General features: G+C 37.9%; 1 protein-coding gene across 3 annotated transcripts in view; it reads left to right on the top strand.

The window, feature by feature from the left end:
• The window catches only part of HEPH (hephaestin), a 123781-nt gene that overhangs the window by 93014 nt on the left and 12350 nt on the right, over window positions 1-18417 (top strand). For 2 of the 3 annotated variants that reach the window (XM_037017061.2, XM_037017063.2), the window contains exons 15-16: window positions 11417-11523; window positions 12568-12793. The exons of the other annotated variant lie outside the window; for it this stretch is intronic. In XM_037017061.2, coding sequence (XP_036872956.1) covers window positions 11417-11523; window positions 12568-12793 — 333 coding nt within the window. The remainder of the gene's footprint in view (window positions 1-11416; window positions 11524-12567; window positions 12794-18417) is intronic. 3 annotated transcript variants of the gene reach the window in all.

An 18417-nucleotide genomic window follows, 5' to 3' on the forward strand; every position in this document is an offset into this window, starting at 1 on the left:
AAATACATGTTCACCAAGAGGCCCATTCAATGCCCATTCTCTCCTGCAAATGGAACATATAAACACAATAAGTTTTGAATTAAAAATTCTAAGTACATACTAGTAAAAAAAATAGTGTAAGAAGATATAACCATACATATGCATAAAATAATACATGCCCCAAAATATATCAAATAACACCTGAAAAGACTTCAGGGAGTAAAAATAAGAACTATAGTTGATTTTAATACTTCCTTCTGTGAAAAATGCTATATGATGAACCAAAACAAGCCAACATATTAAGGTTCTAAAAAGTGAAAATACTAATGTTAAGTATATAGATAAGTACTTTTTATGAAAGTTATCACTTTCAGAATATTGTTATAAAGACTTGTAAACAACTGCAAAAATAATTTTGCTAGAACCAGACACCAGGTTCCCACACTGCATACTGGACTCAAGTCTTCACAACTTCTGATGGGTGGCAAAAAGCCATGAAAAATCTATAAATATGTATTAGGGTTTCTAAGTTCTTGATTCAGTATTCATGAGGTGACTGTAAACCATTAACTGTTTTCCAGTATTCTGGAAAAGTTGTCTATGAAATTTTTTTCTTGCTTTTCCATTTTTTTGAGGGGATTGATAGTAATTAAGAGATACCTAATCCACCTTTATGCTGACAACTCCGCCACTTTTCTTTGGTATCATTAATATACAATCACAAGATCAACATTGTGGTTACTAGATCCCACCAATTATCAAGTCCCCACGACATACCCCACTAGAGTCACTGTCCATCAGCATAGTAAGATGCTATAGAGTCACTACTTGTCTTCTCTGTGTGATACTGCCTTCCCTGTGCCCCCTACATTATGTGCACCAGTCATAACACCTTTTAATTCCCTTCTCCTTCCCTTCTCATCCACCCTCTCCAGTCCTTTTCCATTTGGTAACCTTTAGTCCATTCCTCCATTTCTTGATTCTGTGAGTCTGCTGTTATTTTGTTCCTTCAGTTTTTTCTTTGTACTTATACTCCACAAATGAGTGAAATGATTTGGTGCTTCTGTTTCTCCACCTAGCTTATTTCATTGAGCATAATACCCTCTAGCTCCATCCATGTTGTTGCAAATGGTAGGATATGTTTTCTTCTTATGGCTGAATAACATTCCATTGTGTATATACCACATCTTCTTTATCCATTCATCTACTGATGGACACTTAGGTTGCTTCCATTTCTTGGCTATTTTAAATAGTGCTGTGATAAACACATGCATGCATATGTCTTCTTGAAACTGGGCTACTGCGTTCTTAGGGAAAATTCCTAGAGTGGAATTCTTGGGTCAAATGGTATTTCTGTTTTGAGTATTTTGAGGAAACTCCATACTGCTTTCCACAATGGTTGAACCAATTTACATCCCACCAGCAGTGTAGGAAGTTTCCTTTTCTCCACATCCTCGCCAGCATCTGTTGTTGTTTGTCTTTTGGATGGTGGCCCTCCTAACTGATGTGAGGTGATATCTTATTGTGGTTTTAATTTGCATTTCTCTGATGATTAGTGATGTGAAGCATCTTTTCATGTGTCTGTTGCCCATATGAATTTCTTCTTTGGAGAATGTCTGTTCAGCTCCTCTGCCCATTTTTTAATTGGCTTATTTGCTTTTTGTTTGTGGACTTGCATAAGCTCTTTATATAATTTGGATGTCAACCCATTATTGGATACATCATTTATGAATATATTTTCCCATACTGTAGAACATCTTTTTGTTCTACTTATGGTGGTGTCCTTTGCTGTACAGCAGCTTTTTAGTTTGATATAGTCCCACTTGTTCGTTTTTGCTTTTGTTTCCCTTGCCTGGGGAGATACGTTCACGAAGAAGCTGCTCGTGTTTATGTCCAAGAGAGTTTTCCTATGTTTTTTTCTAACAGTTTTATGTTTTCATGACTTACATTCAGGTCTTTGATCCCTTTCGAATTTACTTTTGTGTATGGGGTTAGACAATGATCCAGTTTCATTCTCCTACATGTAGCTGTCCAGTTTTGCCAGCACCAGCTGTTGAAGAGGCTGTCATTTCCCCATTGTATATCCATGGCTCCTTTATCATATATTAAATGACCATATATGCTCTGCTTAATATCTGGACCCTCTATTCTGTTCCACTGTTCTGTGCATCTGTTCTTGTGCCAGTACCAAATTGTCTTGATTACTGTGGCTTTGTAGTACAGCTTGAAGTTGGGATGCGAGATTCCCCACTGCTTTATTCTTCCTTCTCAATATTGCTTTGGCTATCCGGGGTCTTCTGTGGTTCCATATGAATTTTAGAACTATTTGTTCCAGTTCGTTGAAGATTACTGTAGGAATTTTGATAGGGATTGCATTGAATCTATAGATTGCTTTAGGCATGATGGCCATTTTGACAATATTAATTCTTCCTACCCAAGAGCATGGGATGAATTTCCTTTTATTAGTGTCTTCTTTAATCTCTCTCATGAGTGTCTTGTTGTTGTCAGGGTGTAGGTCTTTCACTTCCTTGGTTAGGTTTATTCCTAGGTATGTTTTTCTTTTTGATGCAGTTGTGAATAGAATTGTTTTCCTGATTTCTCTTTCAGCTATTTCGTCAGTAATGTATAGGAATGCAACTGATTTCTGTGTATTAATTTTGTATCCTGCAACATTGCTGAATTCAGATATTAGATCTAGTAGTTCTGGAGTGAATTCTTTAGGGTTTTTTATGTACAATATCGTGTCATTTGCAAACAGGGACAGTTTAACTTCTTCCTTGCCAATCTGGATGCCTTTTATTTCTTTGTGTTGTCTGATTGCCATGCTAGGACCTTCATACTATATTGAATAAAAGCAGGAAGTGTGGGCATCCTTGTCTTCTTCCTGATCTTAGAGGAAAACCTTGCAGCTTCTCACTGTTTAGCATGATTTTGGCTGCGTGTTTGTCACATATGGCCTTTAGTATATTGAGGTATTTGCCCTCTACACCCATATTGTTGAGAGTGTTTGTCATGACTGGATGTTGAATTCTGTCAAATTCTTTTTCAGCGTCTATGGAGATTATCATATGATTTTTGTCCTTCTTTTTATTGATATAGGGGATGATGTTAATGGATTTTTGAATGTTGTAACATCCTTACATCCCTGGGATGAATCCCACTTGATCATGATGTGTGATCCTCTTGATGTATTTTGGAATTTGGTTTGGTAATATTTTGTTGAGTATTTTTGCATCTATGTTCATCATGGATATTGGTCTGTAGTTTTCATTTTTTGTGGTGTCTTTGCCTGGTTTGGTTGTTAAAGTGATGCTGGCTTCCTAGAATGGGTTTGGAAGTATTCTCTCCTCTTCTACTTTTTGTAAATCTTTAAGAAGAATGTGTATTTTGTATTCTCTAAATGTTGGATAAAATTCAGCAGTGGAGTTATCTGGCCTAGCAATTTTATTATTGGGTAGTATTTTGATTATTAATTCAATTTATTTGCTGGTAATTGGTATGTTTAGGTTTTCTGTTTCTTCCTGGGTCAGTCTTGAAAGGTTGTATTTTTCTAGAAAGTTGTCCATTTCTTCCAGGTTATCCAGTATGTTAGCATATAGTGTTCCATAATATTCTCTAAAAATTCTTTGTATTTCTGTGGTGTAATGATTTTTCCTTTCACATTTCTGATTCTGTTTATGTGTGAAGATTCTCTTTTTTTCTTAGTAAATATGGTTAGGGGTTATCTGTTTTGTTTATTTTTACAGAGAACCAGCTCCTGGTTTCATTTAGTTTTTCTATTTTTTTTTATTCTTCTCAGTTTTATTTGTTTCCTCTCTGATGTTTATTGTATCCCCCCTTCTACTGACTTTGGACTTCATTTGTTCTTCTTTTTCCAGTTTCAATAATTGTGAATTTAGACTGTTCATTGGGGTTGTTCTTCCTTCTTTAAATAGGTCTGGACTGCTATATACTTTCCTCTTAGAACTGCTTTTGCTGTGTCCCACAGAAGTTGGGGCATTGTGCTGCTCTTGTCATTTGTCTCCATATATTTCTTGATCTGTGTTTTAATTTGGTCATTGAGTCATTGATTATCTAGGAGCATGTTGTTAAGCCTCCATGTGTTTTTGAGCCTTTTTGTTTTCTTTTTACAATTTATTTCCAGTTTTATACCTTTGTTATATGTATTGGTAGAATTTCAATCTTTTTGAATTTATTGTGGCTCTTTTGGTAGCCTAGTATGTGTTCTATTCTGGGAAATGTTCTTTGTGCACTTGAGAAGAATGTGTATACTGCTGCTTTGGGGTAGAATGTTCTATAGATGTCTGTTAAGCCTATTTGTTCTAATGTGTTGTTCAGTGCCTCTATGTCCTTACTTATTTTCTGTCTGGTTTATCTGTCCTTTGCAGCGTGTGGTGTGTTTATATCTTCTAAAATGAATGCACTGCATTCTATTTCCTCCTCTAATTCTGTTAGTATTTATTTCACATATGTAGGTGATCCTGTGTTGGGTGCATACATATTTATAATGGTTATATCCTCTTGTTTGTCTGACCCCTTTATCATTATGTTATATCTTTGTTTCTTGTTACTTTCTTTGTTTTGAAGTCTATTTTGTCTGATACAAGTACTGCAACTCCTGCTTTTTGTCCCTATTGTTTGTATGAAATATCTTTTTCTATTCCTTCATTTTAGTCTGTGTATGTCTTTGGGTTTGAAGTGAGTCTCTTATAGACAGCATATAGATGAATCTTGCTTATATATCCATTATGTAACTCCATGTCTTTTGATTGGTACATTCATTCCATTTACATATAGGGTGATTGTCAATAGATATGTTGTTATTGCCATTGCAGGCTTTGGATTGGTGGTTACCGATGGTTCAAGGGTACCTTCTTCACTCTCTATCAATATACCATACCATACTTATTATGCTATTATAGACACAATCTGATGATTCTTTATTTTTCTCCTTTCTTATTCTTCCTCCTCCACTCTTTATATGTTAGGTGTCATATTCTGTACTCTTTCTGTTTCATTTGACTGACTTTGTGTATTGCTGATTTTATTTTGCATTTGGTTAGAATTTAGCTGATCTACTTTCTTTGCTGTGATTTTATTTTCTCTGGTGACAGCTATTTAACCTGAGGTTCACTTCCATCTAGAGCAGTCCTTTACAATACTCTGTAGGGAAGGTTTTTTTTTAGGGGTAAATTACCTCAACTTTTTCTTATCTGTTAATTATTTCATCTCTCCTTCAAATTTAAATGATAATCTTACTGGATACAGGTTTCTTGGTTTGAGGCCCTTCTGTTTCATTGCATTGAATATGTCATGTCTCTCACTTCTGGCCTGTAAGGTTCCTCTGAGAAAACTGATGATAGCCTAATGGGTTTTCCTTTGTAGGTGATCTCTTTTCTCCCTCTGGCTGCTTTTAATGTTCTGTCCTTGTCTTTGATCTTTGCCATTTTAATTATATGTTTTGGTGTTTTCCTCCTCGGTCCCTTGTGTTGGGAGATTTGCAGACTTCCATGGCCTGAGAGACTCTTTCCTTCCCCAGATTGGGGGAGTTTTCAGCAATTATTTCTTCAAAGACACTTTTATCCTTTTTACTCTGTCTTCTTGTACTGTTACTCCTGTAAAGTGAATATTGTTCCATTTGGATTGATCACACAGTACTCTTAATATTCTTTAATTCATGGAGATCCTTTTATCTCTCTCTGCCTCAGCTTCTCTGTATTCCTGTTCCCTGATCTCTAGTCCATTAACAGTCTATTCCACTTCATCCACTGTGCTCTTAAATCCTTCCATTTGTTTCATTTCTGTTATCTCCCTTCTAAATTCATCCCTTAGCTCTTGAATATTTCTCTGTAGCTCCATCAGCATGCTTATGACTTTTATTTTGCATTGTTTTTCTTCAATATTGGGAATTTCAGTTTCACCAAGCCCTCTTTCTGGTTTTTGAAGTATTTGGGATTGAACAAGTTTCTTCTGCCTTTCCATGGTGATGGGAGTGGTCACCAGCAAGTAGCATGTGTGTCAGCTTTGAGAACAATGTCTGTTCCTGCTTGCCAGTCCCCTTTCCTGTCTCCAGTGTCTGTGCCAGTTAACTGTGCACTTGGAGTAGCTTGTGGTAATCTCCCTGGCTTCCATTGCTGGGGCAGCCCTCGGGATGGCCTATGGCACTGTTGAGGTTGCAGGCCAACAGCGCATTTGTCTGCCACAAGGAGAAGGACACTTTGTGCCTCCTGATCTCTGTACCCATCTTCTCTCTCTGTGCAGGTCAACTGTGTGCAGGGAGCATCCTCTGGGTTAATCCCCTACTCTGCCATGTATGGGGTGGCTTTCGAGATGGCCTAGGGCAGCGACGGGAGTCATCAGTCAGCAGTGCATGTTCTGCTGCAAGAGAAAAGCGCCTTCTTGCCTCCTGGTCTCTGTGCCCCATCTCTGCTGTCTGTGCTGGTCAACTGCATGCTGGAAGAAGCCTCTGGGTTAATCCTCTATGCTCCCATGGGCAGGGAGACCCTTGAGATGGTCTAGGGCACTTGGTAGGGTTTGCAGCCCTACAGCACATGTTTTGCCATGAGAACAGAGGCTTTTCGTGCTTCATTGTCTCCTTCTTTGCCCACCTCCACCTGTCAACTGCCTGCAGGGAGTAGTCTCTGGGTTAATCCCCTAAGCTGCCATGTTTGGGGTGACACTTGGGATGGCTAAGGGCACTCACAGGGGTTGCAGGCAAGCAGTGTGTGTTCTGGCATAAGAACAAAGCTCCTTTGTGCCTCCCAGTCTCCACATCTCTCCCTGCTGTCTGTTCCTGACAACAGTGTGCATGGAGCAGTGCATGGGTCTGGGCTGGCTAGCTGCACAGGCAGAAGCCTCTCTGTTAAACTGTGTGGTTGCTGTAGATGCGGCTGCTCTCTGGCTGGTCTGCAGCAATGGCAGGGACAGCCGGTTTGCTTGCAGGTGCAGGCAAGGATGAAGGAATGTTAGGCTGCTTATTGCCATGAGGCCCCTCAGAGCTGGATTGCCAACCAGGGGGATAGGGCACATGAAGTTCCTTAAAGTTCCCAGCCTGCTGGGATGAATGCTCCAGGACGATTTTGTCCACCTTTTAAACCTCTGTCCCTTTAAGACTTTTAAAGCACCTGCTTTTCTTTTGTTCAAGCACAGCTGGCTGTGGGAATCTGTTCTCAGTCTTAGTCTCAGATTTTGCTTTTCCACTCCTCTAATATCCAGAGCACCATGCAATGTGTGTCTGTGCTCCTGGGGCAGATTACTTGGCCTGGTTATTTAGCAGTCCTGTGCTTCCACTCCCTCCCCACTCTGAGTCTTTTCCTCCCTTTGGTGAGCTGGTGCAGCGGGAGTGCTCTGGTCCCACTTGGTCATGGCTTTGTATCTTACCCTTTACATGAGATGTTGGGCTTTCACAGATGTAGACTGGATGGTGTACTGTAACTTGTGGTCTCTCTTATAGAAATAGTTCTATTTGCTGTATTTTCAAAATATATATGATTTTGGGAGAAGATTTCTGCCACTCTGCTCACACTGTCATCTTTTCCTCTCTCTTCCTGTATAGTGCTTTTTAAGTCATGTTTCTGTATTGATTCTCTGTCCAGATGTACTATCCACATTTTTAAGTAGGATGTTGATATGTCCTACTGTTATTGTATTTCTGTCAATGTTACCTTTATATCTTTCAATATTTTCTTTACATATTTAAGATTTGATTTTGGATATGTATATATTTATAATAGTTAAATATTATTGTTGAACTGACCCTTTTATCATTATATAATGACCTTCTTTGTTTCTAGACAGTTTAAGACTTAAAATATATTTTCTTTGATATAAGTATAGCAATTCTTATTTATTTTTGGTTACCGTTTTTGTGAAATATCTTTTTCCATCCCCTTACTGTCAACTTAAGTGTATCTTTAAAACTAAAGTGAGTGTCTTGTAGACAGCATATAGCTGCATCTTGCTTTTTGATTATCCATTTAAGTACTCTATGCCTTTTGATTGATGGTTTTAATCCATTTACATTTAAGGTAGTTATTGATAAGCAATGATTTACTACTGCCATTTTATTCATTGTTTTCTGTCAATTTTGCCATTATTACCTCACTTGCTGTCTTCCTTTTTTATTTCATGATATCTTGTAGTGATTTGCTTTGACTCTTTTCTGTTTATCCTTTGTGTATTTATCATTTCTTTGTGTCTATTCACAGCTTGCATAAAATATTTGTAGTTATAATGCACTTTAAAATGATAACAATTTAATTTCATTTGCATACAAAAACACTTTTAGTTCCTATCCTCCACACTTTGTGCTCTTGCAGTCAGTTTGCTTCTCTATATATTATACATCAATTTGCATATTTTTATCATCTACCTTTTTAAATTAGTTTCAAAATGAATTTATGCACTGTTCTTATTACAGTATTACATTAATTTATATATGTCTACATATTTACCTTCACTAGTGAGATTCACACTTTCTTCTGCTTTGGTGTTGCTGTCTAGCATGTTTTCATTTTGATTTGAAGAGCTTCCTTATGCATTTCTCATAAGGCATATTTAGTAGAACAGACAAGTCAACAAAATCAGGTAAACAATACATTAACAAAACAGAAAGTTCAACAGAGATAAAAAATATTAAAATATACAAATAGATATTCTGAAAGTAAAATATGAATGAAGTAGAAAATATAATAGAGAATGTTCAAAAGAGACTTGTTCAAGGAGTGTTATGTTTACTTGATTTTTTATGTTTCTTTTGGCCTTTATTTGATCTCTGTCTTTGAGGGATCAGTCATGTCTTCCAGAATTTATGGGCTTGTTTCCATGGAGAAATACCTTCACCTATGGTTGGGTATAAGGGTGCCAGCAGAGTGAGGTGCAGTAGCTTTGACTCTGTGGATGTTCAGCATTGGTTCTGTCTCTGGGGATGGCACGAGGTATAGCTTCCTTGCAGCTCCATCAGTTGAGGTTGGTGTCAGTGAATATTGCAGGTCTCTGTCATCAACTTTGGAGGTGTCTACAGTAATAGAAAGAGCTATTGTAGTAATGGTGAAAGACATTTGAGTCCTCCTGCTCGCTTCTCCCCCATAAGTCAGAGTCATGGCTGATGATATCCCTCTTGGCACCATGTCCAACTTATGAGTGCATATCCAGCAACTCTGGATGTTGTGTCCGGAATGTACATGAAGTCACTGTGGCTACAGAATTATGTGGTGTGGACCCACTCACTGCTGTGGTAGTGTAAATGTCTTGGGAGTGGGGCAACTCCTGTTTGGTATGAAGGACCAAGTGGTAGCTACTTCCAGTGGGGTGGAGCAGCAGTGGATCCTTCTGAGTAAAGGAGCCAGAGCATAGCCAGCTCCTTTTCGGGAGCTGAGTGGCAGCAGCTCCTTGTAGTGTAGCATCCAGCAGTGGCTCCTTCTTTGAGAGAACACAGGTGCTGGCTTCTTGTGAGGGAAGTGGGCATCAGTGGCTCATTCTTGGGGGGAGTTGGTGATCTTTCTGTGGAAATAGAATGCCAGTGGATCTTTGGTTGGAGAGTTTAAGCAGTTCCTTTTTTGGGGGCTGTGGAACAACAGTGTCTTCTTCCAGTGGAGGGTAGAGCATCAGTGGTTTCTTTTCCTGGGGAATGTTGCATTGATAGTTCTTTATCAGGGGGATGGGGCAGAAGGACAGCAGTTCCTTCTGGATAGTGGGAGCAAGGAGTGGCAACAGCTCCTTCTCAGGAGAATGCAGTGGTGGTGGATCCTTCTAAGATGATGGAGCAGTGGCAGCTCGTTCTCTGGAGATGCACAGAAACAGTGGTTCCTTGTGGAGCCAAAGGCAAATCACTTGTGTTTCTTTTTGAAGAGGGTAGATTATAGGTTGCTTCTTGGGTAGGGAGCAGGGAAGCAGCTGCTTTTTGGAAAAGCAGGGTGGTGGAGACTCCTTCATTGGAGTTGAGGTGATGGCAGCTCATTCTGGGGGCTTAGAACACCTACAGATTCTTCTTCAGTTGAGCAGAAAGGGGATGGCTCTTCCTTATTAAGGTGGTAAATGGCCATTGACTCCAGGCATCTTAGGTCAGTGTCAAGAAATATTGGCTGGTGGTGAGGTCTGGAAGTTCTTCCTTCTGTCCTTTTCTCCCACGGGGGTTCCCTCTTGCCATCAGCTATGCCACTTTGATGTGATGTAGATAAGGTACTTCCTATACTTTTCTGTATAGACATCTTTAGCTTTATTGTTTCACTGGGCTGCTACAGGTTTTAGTATTCTTTAGCTGTCATAGGGCTATTTTTGAGAGTATATAGTTATTAATCCTTGTTTTGGTTATTTTTGTGAATAGAAACAAGCACTGGTACTTCCTTAGTTTGCCATCTTGCTGACGTCCCTCTTGTATAATTGGTTTCCCAGGGTTTAAATGAGTGGGTGGATTAGTGAATGATGGTTAAGAAGTGCAGTGATTTTCTTGGTGGTAATGATTTTTAAAATATTGATTGTGGTGATAATTACAAAATTCTGTAGTTATACTAGAGATTATTGAACTATACACATTAAGTGGGCAAATTGTATGGTATGCAAATTATATTTCACAAAGCCATTATAAAAATTAGTATGGCATAAATTGGAAGATGGATTGGAGACTGCAAATTTATAGGCAGAGTAACATGTTATGAGGCTTTGTAATAGGCCAGTACAGAAAATAAGGGTCTAATCCAAGGCAAGAGTGTTGGGAATTAGAAGGTAGTATGGCAATAAAATTTATTGTAGAGGTACAATCAGTAGGGATTACCATTTGTTTGGATGCTGATGGGGAAACAAAGATTAATGTTTTGAGACTAGTGACTAGGAGAGTTTTGATGTCATTACTAGACACTTGGCAGTACAGTTTGAGTAACAGTTTTTTTCTAAAAGGGGCAAAGTGAGTTCATAATGATTTTAGTTCTTGATGTGCTATCATGACAATCTTCAAAAGATGTCCAGTATCTAATTGAAAATTTTGTATTGGAGCTTAATGACCAGGATGTCTGGCTATACACCAATACATTGATCATGATTGACATGAGAAAAGTGACTTAAATATTCCATGGAGAGAGTATAAAGAAGGAGAAAAGGTCTGAGACAGAGCCTTGGGGAAATATCTGCGTATAGGGGCAGCAGCAGGAAGAGGCAACTACAACTGAACCCAAAATGGCAGACATTATAAGCAAAGAGAACAGTAGCATAGCTGCCTTAGTAAATGAATGGTCCTGGGTATTTAAAATAGGCACAGTAAGAGAAATACTGAGGGTGTCCAAGGAGGTAGAAAAGAGTTACAAAAAACGGAGACCTGTATAGAAATGATGGAGAAAGTTCTTAAAGGTCCTAGGACTCACCTACTACATCCTCATGGGGAGACCTGGAAATTGGTATTAACTTTTGATTAACCCCTACTGGAGATTTCTCTTACCCTTTGTAGGTGAGGTTCTTACTTACCAATGGAACATCCCAGAGAGATCTGGCCCAGGGCCCAATGATTCTGCTTGTGTTTCCTGGATCTATTATTCTGCAGTGGATCCTATCAAGGTAAAGACAATATTGATTTCCTGAAGGTTAGTCTCAGAAATTTTCATACTGCCTGACAAAAAGAAGTTATTAAACAGGTATAGTAAAAAGTGCAGCCCTGAAATGCTAGAGACCAGGATTTGGATGAATTTTCTTAAATGCTGGGCTTAATTTAATAAGCAGGAGGAAGAATAAAGGGAATAGGTAACATCATCTTTGTTCTGAGGATTTCCTTCCTTGTTTCTTCTTCTTGGATCTTTTAAGTCAATATGTTCTCATTTTAAAAGTCTAGGATTTGTTGTCAGTAGATTTGGGTTCTAGTCTCAAATTTGGTTCTATCTTGCCTCTGCAGTGATTTTAGACAAATCATTCTTCCTATTTTCTCATATGAAAAATTGGTTTATCAATCTAGCCACTCATCCACAGAGAGCTGTCAGCAATGATTATTGAAAGCCTACTACATTTTTGGTATTTTCTTGGTGCTCTGGATGATACAGATGCAAGGTACAGCTCCCATTGTCAAAGAGTATGATCTAGTTGGAGGAGACAGAGAAATATAAATATAATATTAGCCATTTATAACAAAAATACATTTTAAATATAGTATAATATGATCAGCTGCTTAAAACCACATAATAGAGGTTTTTGAAGGAGAGGATGGGCAGGAGGGATGTTAAAGAAGGTACTACAATGGAAGGTACATGCACGTTGAGTTGAATAGTAGTGTGCCATAAGATAAGAGGTATTGAAGAGGGAAATACAATAGAGGCGGGAGAAACAGAATGAGAAAAGGCCCTGGATTTTAAAAATACTTGGTGGGTTTGGCGATCAATGACTAGTTCAACCTAGCTAAAGCATAAATTGAATTAGTGCATCTTATCTATGTCTCTATATATTTGTCAGGATGAATTCAGATAACATAGTAGAGGTTATGATGAAGAAATTATTATGAAGTGCTGAGAGCACAGTGGGCTTGGATGTCAGCCTGGCTGCCTGTGAAGCACTGCCTCCCCCACAGGAACAACCCCTTATCTTTTATTCTCACCCCCTTTCTTAAATCCTCAGGATATGTACAGTGGCCTGGTGGGGCCTTTGGCCATCTGCCGAAAGGGCATCCTGGAGCCCCATGGAGGACGGAGTGACATGGACCAAGAATTTGCCTTGTTATTCTTGATCTTTGATGAAAACCAGTCTTGGTATCTGGAGGAGAATGTGGCATCCCATGGGTCCTGGGAGCCAGGCCGTGTTAACCTACAGGATGAGACTTTCATGGAGAGCAATAAAATGCATGGTCTGTAGAAAAGAACCTATCTCTCTTCCAAAGAAGTCCTCACTGGTAGCATGGGGCTATCTTATAGGCCTATCAGTACCTGAGATAGCATAATTCCTGAAAAGCTGGGAAAGTAGGAAGAGGGAACGGGGACAAACTGGAAGGAATTTCTCCTCATATTGTACATTTATATATAAAAGGAAGATATGTGGTCCACGTTAAATCAAGTGCCCAGAAATCAGGAAGCTGGTTATGTAAAGTTGTTGTGGGAACACAAGCACATTTTAACATATTAGAGAAGGCAAGATGGACATTTATGACCCTTATTGTGCCTGGTAAGCTGGCTGGTTAGAGACCCTGTACTTCAAAATCCTGATTTTAGTCTCTTAATATCATCTTATTATTTTACCACTCTGTATCTGAGATCTTTCTCAAAAGATTCCAAAATATACAGATAAAGGACAGTATGACTTATTGTCTATATTTTTTAGTTTGCTATCATTAATGTACAATTACATGAACAACATTACGGTTACTAAACGCCTCCTACTATTGAGTACCCACCACATACCCCATTACAGTCACTGTCCATCAGCATAGTAAGATGCTATAGAATCACTATTTGTCTTTTCTGTGTTATCCTGCCTTCCCCTTTTCCCCTCCCACACATTATACATGCTAATCGTAATGCCCCTATTTCCCCCTTATCCCACCCTTCTCACCCATCCCCACCAGTCACTTTCCCTTTGGTAACTGTTAGTCAATTCTTCACTTCTGTGAGTCTGCTGCTGTTTTGTTCCTTCAGGTTTTTTTTGTTCTTGTACTTCACAGAAGAGTGAAATCATTTGATATTTGTCTTTCTCTGCCTGGCTTATTTCACTGAGCATAACACCCTCTAGCTCCATTCATGTTGTTGCAAGTGGTAGGATTTGTTTTCTTCTTATGGCTGAATAATATTCCATTGTGTATATGCACCGCATCTTCTTTATCCATTCATCTACTAATGGACACTTAGGTTGCTTCCATTTCTTGATTATTGTAAATAGTGCTGCAATAAACATAGGGGTGCATATGTCTTTGTCAAACTGGGCTCCAGCATTCTTAGGGTAAATTCCTAGGAGTGGAATTCCTGGGTCAAATGGTATTTCTATTTTGAGCTTTTTGAGGAACCCCCATACTGCTTTCCACAACAGTTGAACTAATTTACATTCCCACCCGCAGTGTAGGAACTTTCTCCACAACCTCACCAACATTTGTTGTTGTTTGTCTTTTGGATGTAGGCCATCCTAACCGGTGTGAGGTGATATCTCATGCGGTTTTAATTTGCATTTCTCTGATGATTAGGGATGTGGAGCATCTTTTCATGTGCATGTTGGCCATCTGTATTTCTTTTTTGGAGAATTGTCTGTTCAGCTCCTCCATCCATTTTTTAATTGGCTTATTTGCTTTTTGTTTGTTGAGGTGCGTGAGCTCTTTATATAAGTTGGATGTCAACCCCTTATCAGATATGTCATTTATAAATATATTCTTCCATATGATAGGATGTTTTTCTGTTATACTGATGGTGTCCTTTGCTGTACAGAAGTTTTTAGTTTGATATAGTCCCACTTGTTCATTTTTGCTTTTATTTCCCTTGCCCAGAGAGATACGTTCATGAAGAAGATGCTCATGTTTATGTCCAAGATACTTTTGCCTGTTTTTTCTAAGTGTTTTATGGTTTCATGACTTACATTCATGTCTTTGATCCATTTTGAGTTTACTTTTGTGTATGGAGTTAGACAGTGATCCAGTTTCATCCTCTTACATGTAGCTGTCCAGTTTTGCCAACACCAGCTGTTGAAGAGGCTGTCATTTCCACATTGTATATCCATGGCTCCTTTATCGTATGTAAATGAACCATACATACTTGGGATATATCTGGGCTCTGTAATCTGTTCCATTGGTCTAAGGGACTGTTCTTGTGCCAGTAACAATTTGTCTTAATTACTGTGGCTTTCTACTAGAGCTGAAGTCAGGGAACATAATTCACCTTGCTTTATTCTTCCTTCTCAGGATTTCTTGGGCTATTCCGGGTCTTTTGTGGTTTCATATGAATTTTAGAACTATTTGCTCTAGTTCATTGAAGAATGCTGTTGGAATTTTGATAGGGATTGCATTGAATCTGTAGATTGCTTTTGGCAGGATGACCGTTTTGACTATATTAATTCTTCCTATCCATGAGCATGGGATGTGTTTCCATTTATTGATTTCTTCTTTAATTTCTCTCATGGGTGTATTAAAGTTTTCAGAGTATAAGTCTTTCACTTCCTTGGTTGGGTTTATTCCTAGGTATGTTACTCTTTTTGATCCAATTGTGTACAGAATTGTTTTCCTGATTCCTCTTACAGGTAGTTCATCATTAGTGTATAGGATTGCAAAAGATTTCTGTGTGTTACTTTTCTATCCTGCAACTTTGCTGAATTCAGATAACAGATCTAGGAGTTTTGGAGTGGATTCTTTAGGGATGATTAAGTGCAATATCATGTCATCTGAAAACAGTGATAGTTAGACTTCTTCCTTGCCAATCTGGATGCCTTTTATTTCTTTGTGTTGTCTAATTGCTGTGGCTAGGACCTCCAGAACTATGTTGAATAAAATTGGGGAGATTGGGCATCCTTGTCTTGTTCCTGATCTTAAAAGAAAAGCTTTCAGCTTCTCACTGTTAAGTATAATGTTGGGTGTGTGTTTGTCATATATGGCCTTTATTATGTTGAGGTACTTGTCTTCTATACCCATTTTGTTGAGAGTTTTTATCATGAATGGTTTTTGAATTTTGTCAAATGCTTTTTCAGCATCTATGGAGATGATCATATAGTTTTTTTCCTTCTCTTTTGGATGTAGTGGATGATGTTGATGGATTTTCAAATGTTATATAATCCTTGCATCCCTGGGATGAATCCCACTTGATCATTATGGATGATCTTTTTTATGTATTTTCAAATTCAGTTTGGTAATATTTTGTTGAGTATTTTAGCATCAATGTTCATCAGGGATATTGGTCTGTAATTTTCTTTATTTCTGGTGTCTTTGCCTGATTTTGGTATTAGAGTGATGTTGGCCTCATATAATGAGTTTGGGAGTATTCCCTCCTCTTCTACTTTTTGGAAAATTTTAAGGAGGATGGGTATTAGGTCGTCACTAAATGTTTGATAAAATTCAGCAGTGAAAGCAATTGAACCAGGGGTTTTGTTCTTACATAGTTTTTTAGTACTATTTCAATTTCTTTGCTGGTAATTGGTCTGTTCAGATTTTCTGTTTCTTCCTAGGTCAGCATTGGAAGATTGTATCTTTCTAGAAAGTTTTCCATTTCTTCTAGGTTATCCAGTTTGTTAGCATATAATTTTTCATTGTATTCTATCATAATTCTTTGTATTTCTGTGTTGTTCCTAGTGATTTTTCCTTTCTCATTTCTGATTGTGTTTATGTGTGTAGATTCTCTTTTTTTCTTGATAATATGGCTACGGGTTTATCTATTTTGTTTATTTTCTCAAAGAACCAGCTCCTCCTTTCATTGATTCTTTCTTTTGTTTTATTCTTTTCAATTTTATTTATTTATGATTTAATCTTTATTATGTCACTCCTACTGACTTTGAGCCTCAGTGGTTCTTTTCATAAGTTGTCAGTTTAAACTGTTCATTTGGGATTGTTCTTCTTTCCTGAGGTAAGCCTGTATTGCAATATATTTCCCTCTTACAACAGCCTTCACTGCATCCCACAGATTTTTTGTGGTGTTGAATTATTGTTGTCATATATCTCCATATATTGCTTGATCTCTGTTTTTATTTGTTCATTGATCCATTGACTATTTAGGAGCATATTATTAAGCCTCCATGTGTTTGCAGGCTTTTTCATTTTCTTTTTGTAATTTATTTCTAGTTTCATACCTTTGTGATCTGAGAAGCTGGTTGGTACAATTTCAATGTTTTTGAATTGATGGAGATTCTTTTTGTGGCTTAGTATATGATCTGATTGAAAATATTCCATGTGCACTTGAGAAGAATGTGTATCCTGTTGTTTTTGGATATACTGTTCTGTAGATGTCTGTTATATCCATCTGTTCTAATACATTGTTCAGTGCCTCTGTGTCCTTACTTATTTTCTGTCTGGTGGATTTGTCCTTTGGAGTGAGTAGTATGTTGAAGTCTCCTAAATGAATGCATTGCATTCTATTTCACCCTTTAATTCTGTTAGTATTTGTTTCACATATGTAGGTGATCCTGTATAGGGTGTGCAGATATTTATAATAGTTATATCTTCTTGTTGGACTGACCTTTTTATCATTATGTAATATCCTTCTTTGTCTCTTCTTACTTTCTTTGTTTTGAAGTCTATTTGTCTGATACAAGTACTACAACTCCTGCTTTTTTCCCTTATTATTTGCATGAAATATCTCTTTCCACCCCTTTACTTTCAGTCTGTGTATGTCGTTGGGTTTGAAGTGAGTCTCTTGTAGGCAGCATATAGATGGGTCTTGTCTTTTGTCCATTCATTGACTCTATGTCTTTTGATTGGTGCATTCTGACCATTTATGTTTAGGGTGATTATTGATAGGTGTGTTTTTATTGCCATGGAAGGCTTTATATTTGTGGTTACCAAAGGTTCACTGGTAATTCCCTTACTATCTAACAGTCGAATTTAATTCACTTTGTATGGTATTACAAACAAAACCTAAAGGTTCTTTTGTTTTTTCCTCCTTTTCTTATTTCACCATTCTTTGTTTGTTTTGAATTATATTCTGTACTCTTTCTCTATCCCTTGGGTGACACCTATTTAGCCTGAGGAGTACTTCCATCTATAGGAGTCCCTCCAAAATGCACTGTGGAGGTGGTTTGTGGGAGGTAAATTCTCTCAGCTTCTGCTTATCTGAAAATTGTTTAATCTCTCCTTCAAATTTAAATGATAACCTTGCAAGGTAGAGTATCACAGTTCAAGGCCCTTCTGCTTTGTTGAATTAAATATATCATGTCACTCCCTTCTGTCCTGTAAGGTTTCTGTTGAGAAATCTGATGATAACCTGATGAGTTTTCCTTTGTATGTGATCTTTTTCTCTCTCTAGCTGCTTTTAAACGTCTGTTTTTATCCTTGATCTTTGCCATTTTAATTATTATATGTCTTGATGTTATCTTCCTTGGGTCCCTTTTGTTGGGAGATCTGTGCACCTCCATGGCTTGAGAGACTATCTCCTTCCCCATATTGGGGAAGTTTTCAACAATTACCTCCTCCATGACACTTTCTATCCCTTTTTCTCTAGCTTCTTTTTCTGGTACCCCTATAATGCTAATATTGTTTCACGTGGATTCATCACACAGTTTTCTCAATATTCTTTCAATCTTAGAGATTCTTTTTTCTTTGTGCCTCAGCTTCTTTGTATTCCTCTTCTCTAATTGCTGTTCCATTTACCATCTCTTCTACTATATTGGATCTGCTTTAAAACCTCTCCATTGTATGTTTCATTTCAGCTATGGAATTTCTTAATGATTAAATCTCTTTTAAATTCGTTCCTTAGTTCTTGAATATTTTTCTGTACCTCCATAGCATGTTTATGGTTTTTATTTTGAACTGTCTTTCAGGAAGATTGGTGAGTTCAGTTTCATTTGGTCCTTTTT

The sequence above is a fragment of the Manis javanica genome, chromosome X (assembly GCF_040802235.1).
Source record: "Manis javanica isolate MJ-LG chromosome X, MJ_LKY, whole genome shotgun sequence".
NCBI lineage: Eukaryota > Metazoa > Chordata > Mammalia > Pholidota > Manidae > Manis > Manis javanica.